Source organism: Mandrillus leucophaeus, unplaced genomic scaffold (assembly GCF_000951045.1).
Source record: "Mandrillus leucophaeus isolate KB7577 unplaced genomic scaffold, Mleu.le_1.0 Scaffold1354, whole genome shotgun sequence".
In the NCBI taxonomy this organism is placed as follows: Eukaryota; Metazoa; Chordata; class Mammalia; order Primates; family Cercopithecidae; genus Mandrillus; species Mandrillus leucophaeus.
In genome coordinates, this window is record NW_012101315.1 from 189,839 (window position 1) to 200,785 (window position 10,947).

The 10,947-nt window shown below is 35.5% G+C and overlaps 1 protein-coding gene across 2 annotated transcripts in view; it reads left to right on the forward strand.

Annotated features, from left to right (window-relative positions):
- CYLC1 (cylicin, basic protein of sperm head cytoskeleton 1) overlaps positions 1 to 5,243 on the forward strand; it is a 43,807-nt gene extending 38,564 nt beyond the window's left edge. For both annotated transcript variants that reach the window (XM_011973209.1, XM_011973210.1), the window contains one exon: positions 5,095 to 5,243. In XM_011973209.1, coding sequence (XP_011828599.1) covers positions 5,095 to 5,127 — 33 coding nt within the window. In that variant the 3' untranslated portion in view covers positions 5,128 to 5,243. The remainder of the gene's footprint in view (positions 1 to 5,094) is intronic.
- The last annotated feature ends 5,704 nt before the right edge of the window (positions 5,244 to 10,947 follow it).

Sequence of the window (10,947 nt, forward strand, 5' to 3'; positions counted from 1 at the left end):
GTCAGTGCCTTCCTGGTGGCATAAAAGAACTAGCCTGGGAGCCTGAGGCCTGGGTTGCAGGGCTGGCTCAGCCACTGGCTTACTGGGTGACTATAGGACATTCATTTCCTGTCTTGAGCTCCTTTTCCTCGTCTATAAAATGGGTTGAACTTACTCTTCAGGTCTTTTCCAGTCACAGTGGCCTATAGATACCATTTGTTATTTTCTTTTTGGTCCCTACTCATTTTCTTTTCTTTCTTTCTTTTTTTTTTTTTTTTGTTTTTTTTTTTTTTTGGAGATGGAGTCTCGCGCGATCTTGGCTCACTGCAACCTCCACTTTCTGGGTTCAAGCGATTTTCCTACCTCAGCCTCCCGTGTAGCTGGGACTATAGGTGCCCACCACCACGCGCAGCTAATTTTTTTGTATTTTTAGTAGAGATGGGATTTCACCGTGTTAGCCAGGATGGTTTCAATCTCTTGACTTCGTGATCTGATCACCTCGGCCTCCCAAAGTGCTGGGATTACAGGTGTCAGCCACCTCGCCCGGCCACCTGATTTTATCTATTAAAAAGAATACTGGCATTGTTTTAATTTGAAGCAATCTCACTGTATTTGATAAAGTGACAGTCAAGTACCAGTGTAACTGAATGTCCCAGATAGACAGAAAGACATAAGTGCCTACTAATATGTTTCTGTTTTTATTTCCTTTGCTGGTTATTTCCATATCTCTGAATAATATATTTATGTGACTACTTCTCAATTTTACACATTTTCCTTTGGTTTTCTTCCACAACAGATAAAGATATAGGTTGTGTACATCATTCTCTCTTATTCTCTCTTTCAAATTGGGTCCTATATTTGGTTTTTAATATATTTGCCAATTACCTTTGTAACATTAAATATTATATTTGTAGCCTTTTTCCTACTCTTTTTCCTTACTTTTCTCTTCAGTTCTTCATTTCTGTACCTTTTCTTTAGTTCTTTTTTAAAAAGTGCTCTTTTAATAGTTCCCTGCAATGACCTCTCACTGAATATTACAGTCTTGTCTGTACCTACATTAACTTGTGATCTCTTGCCTTTGTAAAATCTATGTCCCTTCCCTTAACTTCCCTGAGTTTCTACTATTGTGGTTTTCTTTCTTGCTCCTACTTTTCTTTTTCCTCTCCTACTACTGTTTCTTTATGTTCAATTCTTGAACTTCTTCCTCTTCCTACATCCAACTCCAAGTTGTTTTCTATGACTCAATTATTAGACCTCGACTCTTCTCTATATACTCTGGAAGCATTAATCTATTACTATGGCTTAAATTTTCACTTCTTTGTAGACATTTCAAACTGTATATCCCCAGACTATTTTCTCATCCTAACTCTTGTCTATTATCTCCTATATTCAAATAATTTCTAAGCTCCATGAGATCAGAAAAAATGAAAATTTTTAAATTCATTATTAATTTAAATTTAATCCACCATTGGAGCCTTTTCTGTTATTCTGGTAGAGTCATCTGCAAATGAGAAATATAGTACCTAACCTACCCAGTATAACAAATTTTTCTTAGATTCAAATACTAAAAAACGGTGTGAAAGGGTTTTATAAATGGCAAATCATTATACAAATGTAAGACTTTATTACTACTATTACTGCCTTATGCCTTCGTTTATATTACTCCTCTTTTTTCTTGCAGTGGGTTTCTCCTTCTTCTCCAGTTGTCTTCTTCAAAGCTCAGTTTTCCCTCAAAACGCTGTAACACTTACTTTGCTCTCTATTTGTTGGGTTGATATTAATACTGTGTTCTAATTCTTTCTAACCACTGTAACACTTAGAATATTGTTATGCATGTAGAAGATGATTAACAGCTAATTTGTTGACTGATTAACTTAAAAGTTTGGTAATAAGTTGAGAGTTTATGTTTGGAATTTTATCATATTTAGGAGAATTATCAATCTTTATTTCTATGTTTCATGTATCAATAAATATTCCTTGAGCAAATATTCTGTGTCAGGCACTGTTAAAATCAATGAAGATATAAAAAGCTTGCCTGTTACTTTCAAAGAAGTTAAAATTTTCACCTAGGGAATAAAAATTCTAGCAGCTTTTGTTTTAGTTGTCCTCTCTAAAGAAAGTAGCCTTCTCTGAAAGTAGGAACACTCAAAATATTATACAAAACCAAGAAGATTTACATTCTTTTCTCATCTATGTAATTTGCTCAGTTATTATTATGATTGTACATTGTATCTATCTTCTGCTAAAAAGTAAACTGCATGATGATAAAACTCTTTAATTTGTTTACTAATGTATTTGAAATTCCCAAGAAAGTGGGCATTCAATATTTGTTGAAAAAGTGAATGTGGCATTTGTTAGAGGACTACCAAAAAATGAATGAAAGAATTTCTCGGCAGTTGTATGAACACAGTTGGAGCTAGATAATATCAAATTTAAGTATGTTCGGTTCATAAATTTTTCATACCACAAAGGTGAAGTAATATTTCAGCTTGGTTATAAAAGATAAGCAAGATTTTGACAGAGACAATGGAGAAGTTTATATTCAAAAATTAGCAACTAGTTAAAAGCAGAACCAGGCTGTGAAATTATATTATGAGATGCAATATTACAGCATGATGCCTAAGGATGAAACTAACTGAAGGAGAAAAGAGTTTACAGCCAAGAAGCCAGTCAAAGTGGATGGTGGGAGAAAGAGTTGGCAAGTGTCATGATAAGCATGATGACAGGCTAAGGGAAATAAAAGCAACAGAAAATATTGTGATGCCTCTTCACAACAAGTTTTTTTTTAGAGAAATATTATTCATGTTCTTAGCCCACTTTTTAATGAGATTGTTTGTTTTTTTCCTTGTTGATTTGTTTGAATTTGTTGTAGATTCTGGATATTGTTCCTTTGTCAGATATATAGATTATCAAGAATCTTTCCCACTCTGTGGATCATTTGTTTACTCTGCTAACTGTTCCTTTTGTCATGCAAAAGCTCTGTAGTTTAATTAAGTCCCAGCTATTTGTCTTTGTTTTTATTTCATTTGCTTTTGGGATCTTGTTCATGAAATCCTTGCCTAAGCCCAATGTCTAGAAGGGTATTTCCAATGTTGTCTTCTGGAATGTTTATAGTCTCACAAATAACCACTAAAAAACTTAAGCATGTAACCAAACATCACCTGCTCCCCAATAACAGACAGAAATAAAAAATAAAATAAAATAAAATAAAAAACAAACACTAAATTATAAAATAGGTGGGAGGAAGTTCTGGTTTGTCCTATGATATGATAACTTTTTGATGCGTTTTTAAATTGTATGCACTTTGCAAATAATTTTTTTCCTATTTTTTGACTGTGTTACTGTGTTGCTACTTTGCTGTGGCCAAGCATAGAAACTCTTTCATCACCAACTGTGAGATTTGGTGTTTTCTGTTGACCTCAAACTGTCAATAATAAATTCTAATTCCAAACTCTGTCTTTCATAGAAAACGTCTTATTTTCTAGACGTTACTCAAACTCTTTCCTATATGGAAAAAAATTCTACCACCCACGACCATTCTCTGAGCTATCAATCTGATTCCTCACTAAGGCGTTAAGTTTAATTTTGGTTACTCTTTCCATAACAACTATGGTTTAATCAAGGCTTCTAAAGATCTTGAACTCAAAATCTAAATGAATGAATTTTTAATGTTTGAATTTGGGGTAATGTGAAATGCTCTAGAATGTGACATTTCTAGTGCCTTTCCGAAATCGTAATATACAGTTAGAAGTTATTCCACATATATTTAAGGATAAAACAAGCCAACATTTTCTTTCAATTGTTTGGGATTCATAATGGTACAGAAAAAATGACTGAACTGTGAATCAAGAGTGCTTTGAAAAGACATATTTCTGAGAGTGAAAACAAGATCTGTCTAATAAAAAAATCAAGAAATAGAAATAGATAATTTATACAGGAGTAAATAAATATGAGAGGCAAAATCATGAAAAAATATTGACCATGGTTAGTAATCAGAGCAACCGCAAGATATCATTTTGCACCTAGTAATGTGACTATATATATATATATAAATCTTATGTATATTAACTATATCAATACATAAAATACAATTTTTATATGTATTGTATATGTAAGATATATCTTACAACTGTTGAAGCTTCAGTGACAGCAGTACATTTATTCACTGCTGACTTCAGAAGGGGACCAATATAAACCAGCTTGACATTCCCCTGGGCCTATATGGGAATATGTAGGAAGAGTCATAAATGGTAAAATAACATTTGACTCAACAATCCCACCCCTATAAATATAATAAAAAATTTTCAGAAGAAAATAAAAAGAAAAAACAAACTCTATGCATAAAGAACATGATTGCAATACTGTCTATAAGAGAAAATCTTTGGTATAAATGTATAATGTATAAAATTATGTATACTTATAAATTAATGTATATATTTGTATAATGTATAAAACTAGAGGGGGGTTAGTAAGATCTGAAACAGATTAGTATGCATTCATTGAAATAATAATGATGGAGCCTAGGAAACTAGAGGGAAAGGTTTATACTATAAGGCTAAGAGAAATAACAAGAAAAAATACTACAAGATTGCAACTAAACAGAAATCTTCATGTTTGTGGATAAAGAGTATGCGTTAAAATGCAAATTCAAAAATAATTGTGTTAGTGGGTGGAATTTGGGGTGACTACAAGATATTTTAAATGTATTTTCATTTTGTACATTGTATTTTTATTTTTAAAAGTTCTAATCCATTAATGTAGTTGTGAAAGTTTAGACTAATGGTGTAACATTGAGGGGCCTTGGCTCTTGTACAAACATTGATGATTGGACTACCATTCGGTACTTCTCACCCTTCAATGTCCATTAAGATTATTCAGGGAGCTCGTTGAATGTGCATATGGCTAGATTATATCTTCAGAGATTTTGATTTGGTAGGTCTGGGGTGGAGACCAGGGATCTGCATTTTTAATAAGAAATAATAAAATTATATCCAAGTTCCCTTTCAACTATGACATTCTGTGCTTTCATGTGATTCTTAACACACCATAGATGTCTTGATTAATAGACAAATAAAGCCTTCCTTTTAATTTGCATTTTTCTACTTTGTTCCTCAGCCTGAAGCACCGTGGATTCATAAGCTGCTTTAAAGAACAACTGAGCACTTGGTTTCACAGAATGGCCTTACCACAGTAAGCACCAGCTACTCTCAAATGAGCATTTCTACCTCTGTGGAATTGAAATAAAAACAAGTCTTCCATGAGTATCAAGAGCTGCTTTTTTTGCATATAATTTACAGAAGTGATTTATAGACATGTTTTTTTATTATTTATCAAATGTCTCAATTATTCAGACCAAAATAATTTAGTGTTTTCCCCCATGTTCTGAAGCTTCAGTCTGGACACTATTTCTGAGTCTGAGTTCAAATGTACTCCCCTTCAAAACTCTTACCATATTTCATTAAATTTCTCCTTTACTTAGCATTCAAAATAAAAGTAAATAAAGAATGAAAGGGAGGAAGTACATCTTCCACACCCTTAAGAGAAACAGAGAACTATACGTAGATATTAACCCCTGACAAAAAATTTTTGTTTGGCCAAACTTTCATCATACTCCTGAACCATCTCCTAGGCTTATCTAGGCATTCCCTCTTGTAAAATCAGTTTTAGCAAAAAAGGTGCTAAATCAGTTTAGCAAGAGTCTTACACCCTTAATAACTGATCCTTCAATATATGATCAGGTTTCTTATCCTCCACCATCTTCCAGGTGATTTCTCATCACCCTGGAATCCTGTTAAGTCAGTATAGCCAGAATCCCCCTTTATCCCCGATGTCACTTCTCAGTAATTTTCCATCCACTGATTGGCACCCTCCTCTTTGGCTATAAATTACTATTTGCTCATGCTATATTCAGAGTTGAGCCCAATCTCTCTCCTCCAGTGAAATACCCCATTCCCATGGCCCCTATACCTATCATGATAGCTCCCCTTTGAAGAAAGTCTGCTTACCATCTTCAATGAGTGTCAGTGAATATTTTTTCTTTAATACCTTACCTCCTCTACACACATACACATATAGAATTCTAATCTTAATTATTTACTTTTATTTCTTTTCTCCTTATTTTATTTACTTATTTACTGATAAACTGAAAATGTTCATGAGATAATAACACACATATCTCAATCATTTTACATATTTCTGTGAATATACTTGTCATATTATTTCCTGAGAGCAGGATACCGGTATGGAAGGAAAGAGAGAGAGAAATAGACAGAGAAAAGTATGGAGGTCTCCTTCACTTCACCCAGTCTGCTTTCTGCCTTTTGGTTATAATCTTGACTTCAGTTTTCTCTCAGAAATGACAGCATTTCAGATCCAGTTCTCAAAGAGGTGTTATTTTTCTAAGCCATTTAATAACTTTACATATGTCTATATGACATATACTTTAAAAAGTTATAAGAAAAGTTTAGAAACCATCTAATTAGCACTCAATACATGATTAAATGATTTGCTGAATATATGACAGTTCTTCAACACAATGGAATGCCTTGTGAATGTGAAAAAGAATAAGAAATCTATGTAGTGACCTGGAAAGTGCTTCAATATAAATTTAAGAGAAAAAAAAATCAATGTGCAAAAGAGAGGATATCCTATGTTATTTATAGTGTTTTTAAAAGAAGGGAAGAGATGACATATAATTGCATTTGCCTATATTTGCATAAAGAGACTCTGGTAGGATAAAAAATAAAAAATTAAAAGTGGTTACCCATAACGAAGGAGTGGTATTTGGAGCAATGACAGGTTAGAGAAACAGATGACGTTTAGGACTAATACTAATATTCAGCCAGTACACATTAAATGAGCCATAATGGTTGATAAAATACTACAATATTTCTTAATCAGTTGGTAAACGGCAGCTACACTGTTCACCACCCCTTCCCCTTGACACCTTGAATGCTGCCCAGTCTTCTCTCTTGGAACATCAGGAATCCTCCAGGAATCAAAAGCAAGGGCATAATTACAAGTATAAAAGACTTATTCAGTGAAGCACTTGTGAAAGGTAAAAGGAGAGGGAGCCGAAGTAGGTAAGAAGAGACTGTAGACTGCCATGCAAGCTGGCATCCATGAAAGGAGAAAGGAAACAAAAGAGCCTCAGCTGTATTGCAGCTTGGGGAAAATCTCAGCCAGGCCAATGGGGAGCCCAGAGCAAAGACTGCTCTTTAGAGGAATCTGTGTTGGGCAGAAATACCCAGACCTTAGTACTCTCACAGTGTTTATCATTGTCTGGGAGAAGTCCAGTGGGAGTGTAGCTGCAGCTTGAATATTGGTGAATCTCAAATGAGCAGAGGTTGTCAGCTGACGCTACTCCTCAGAAAAAATCTCCCCTGAAGTGAGATGTGAGCAGCAATTTCCCTTGACCATCACAGCACAAATCTGTTTCCTTATCCATATTCACTCCTCAAAAGTTCTATGGGCTTCTCCTTATTAGGGAAAATTTAAAAGAGGAAGGGAAGAGGAAAAACTACAGTCCTTATCCTTCCAGTTGATGTTAGGGCCACAGCTGGTCCCGTCTGGTCTCCTACATTGTTCATCTTAAGTTCCTCTCATTCTCCTATGTGTCTTATCTGGTGTTATAATCTGAAACTTCATTTCTGAAGGGTCTGAACCCTTAGTAATTGTAATCTTCTCAGGCTCCATTCACAGTTAAAATTGGGCAAGGGATTCAAAGAGAAGCCCAAATGGATCATGCAGCTTCCACCAATATCTTTTCCTTTCCACATTGCAAAAAGCAACTCTACCTCCCCTCTGCTTATCAGATTGAATTACCCTTCTCAAAATGGTGATTCTTTTCAACATCTGATTTCTAGGTATAAGGAGTCCAAAGGTCCCTAGCAACAGCTGTAACTTGTCCTTCAATGGGACGCTTGTATGTCCCTTGGCAAGCTTTATGTCCCCCTTTTGGGATAAGGACTTATAACTCTGTGGAGCCCAGAGCTGCTGTGACAAGAAGCACATGGGCTCCCAGTGAGTCATTTTGAGAGTCGTGGCAAGTGGAGCCACTCTTGATTCTATCCCTGTTGGCATATGTGTTTTTCCTATTGAGGATAAAACACCATATGGAAATATCTGTTTTTAATTCTTATACTGCATCTTACGAACAGCACTCCATCTTGCAGAGCATTGCATCTGACCTAATACTTCACCACTGTGACTTCAGTAGGCCATTCAAGCTCTCGGTGAAGTCAGCTGCTTCTGAATGGTGTAGTATGTAGTATGACCATGTACTTCATGGTCATGGGCCCACTGCCATACCTCCTTTACAGTTTAATACCCTGGTCAGATGCTATGCTTCCTCAAGGCTACCCCTGAGTTTGGCTGTAATGCAAGTGCTGTTCATTTTCAGCTAGAACCCACATACTCAGCTGAAATATTTATAAACCAAGCTCAGGCATTTTTTCCTCCTTCAGATGGCCGTAGGTGCAAGCTGAAGAAAGATGCTGGAGCCAGCACAGTAGATGATATGGAGGTCTGTGGTACCTTCTCATGAAGCTTACTTGTACCCTCTGGTCCTACTCAGACATGATCCCAGAGTGACCGTATTCCACTTTTGGGTATTTTTACAGCAGCACTGCACTCCTGGTACCAATTTACTGTATTAGTCTGTTCTCACATTGCTAATAAAGACATATCTGAGACTGGGTAATTTATATTAAGGAAAGAGGTTTAATGGACTCACAGTTTCACATGTTCAGGGAAACCTCACAATCATGGGCAAAGACTAAGGAAGGACAAATACAGGTCTTACATGGTGACAAGCAAGAGAGCTTGTGCAGGGGAACTCCCATTTATAAAACCAGCAGATCTCATGAGACTTATTCACTATCACAAGAACAGCATGAGAAGGACCTGCCCCATAATTCAATCACCTTCCACCGGGTCCTTCCCATGACATGTGGGAATTATGGGAGCTACAATTCAAGATGAGATTTGGGTGGGGACACAATCAAACCATATCAACAAATAATGAGCACAGTGTCTGATAGGTAGTTTTTCAATCCTCATTCTCCCCCCACCCTCCACTCTCAAGTAGTCCCCAATGTCTGTTGTTGCCTTCTTTGGGTCCAAATATACTTGATGTTTATCTCCCACTCATAAGTGAGAACATGCAGGATTTAGTTTTCCATTTTCGTTTAACTCACTTATAATAATGGCCTCCAGCACCACCATCTTGCTGCAAAGAACATGATCTCTTTCTTTTGTATGGCTGTGTAGTGTTCCATGGTGTATATTACCACATATTTTATATCCAACCTACAGCTGATGGACATTTAGTTGATTTCATATCTTTGCTAGTGTGAATAGTGCTGTGATTAATATAGGCATGCATGTGTATTTATGGTAGAATGTTTTATATTCCTATGAGTATATACCCAATAATTGGAATGCTGATTTGAAAGGTAGTTCTGTTTTGAGTTCTTTGAGAAATCACAATACTTTCCACAAAGGCTGAACAAATTTACACTCCCACAAGTAGTATAAAATCATTCCTTTTCTCTGCAACCTCGCCAGCATCTGTTATTTATTGACTTTTTAATGATGGCTATTCTGGCTGGTTTGAGATGTTATCTCTTTGTGGTTGTAATTTGCATTACTCTAATGATTAGTGCTATCGATCATTTATTCATATTTTTGTCAGCTGCATGTATGTCTTCTTTAAAGAAACGTCTGCTCAAGTCTTTTGCCCACTTTTTAATGGGGCTGTTTGTTTCTGCTTGTAAATTTAAGTTCCTTATAGATTCTGGATGTTAGACTTTTGTTGGATGCATAGTTTGCAAATATTTTTTCCGGTTCTGCAGGTTGTCTGTTTACTCTGTTGACAGTGTCTTTTGCTGTGCAAAAGCTCCTTAATTAGTTACATCTGTCAATTTCTGTTTTGGTTGCAATTGCTCTGATATCTTCATTGGTGAAATCTTTGACCGTTCCTATATTCAAAATTGCATTTACTAGGTTTTCTTTCAGAATTTTTGTACTTTTACATTTTACATGTAAATCTTTAATACATCTTGACTTGATTTTTGTATATGGTGTAGGAAGGAGTTCAGTTTCAATCTTCTACTTGTGGCTAGCCAGTTATCTGAGAACAATTTATTGAATAGGGAGTCCTTTTCCCACTGCTTGTTCTTGTCAACTTTGACAAAGATCAAATGATTGTGGGTGTGTAGGATTATTTCTGGACTCTCAGTTCTGTTCATTGGTCTATTCTTCTGTTTTTATACCAGTACCATGCTGTTTTGGTTACTTAGCCTTGCATGATAGTTTCAAGTCAGGTAATATGATACCTCCAGATTTGTTCTTTTTGTTCAGGATTCCCTTGGCTATTTGAGCTGTTTTTTGGTTCCACATGAATTTTAAAATAGTTTTTTTTTTTTAATTCTCTGAAGAATGTAATAGGTACTTTGATAGGAATAGCATTAAATCTGTAAATGGCTTTGAGCAGTATGGACATTTTAACAATATTGATTCTTCTTATTTATGAATATGAAAAGTTTCTCCATTTGTTTGTGTAATCTCTGATTTCTTTGAGTTGTATTTTGTAATTCTCATTTTACAGATCTTTTCCCTACCTGGTCAGTTGTATTCCTAGGTGTTTTATTCTTTTTATGCCTATTGTGAATGAGAATGCATTCTTGATTTGGCTCTTAGTTTGGATGTTGTTTGCATGTAGGAATGCTACCGATGTTTCTACACTGATTTTTTTCTCTTCAAATATCTTCTTTTTAATGACTTAAACACCAGCTTGGAGACTTACGATTTAAACAGTCTCGTTTCTTTTCTCTGTGCTTTGGAAGGGGTAGGGACTACATTTCCCGCCTTGTCTGAGTGAAGTTAAAACCCTGTCTTGTAAATAAATAAATAATTCCCTAACTAACACCACAAAATCCAAACGAGACCTAATTTCCCTCAAGGGGC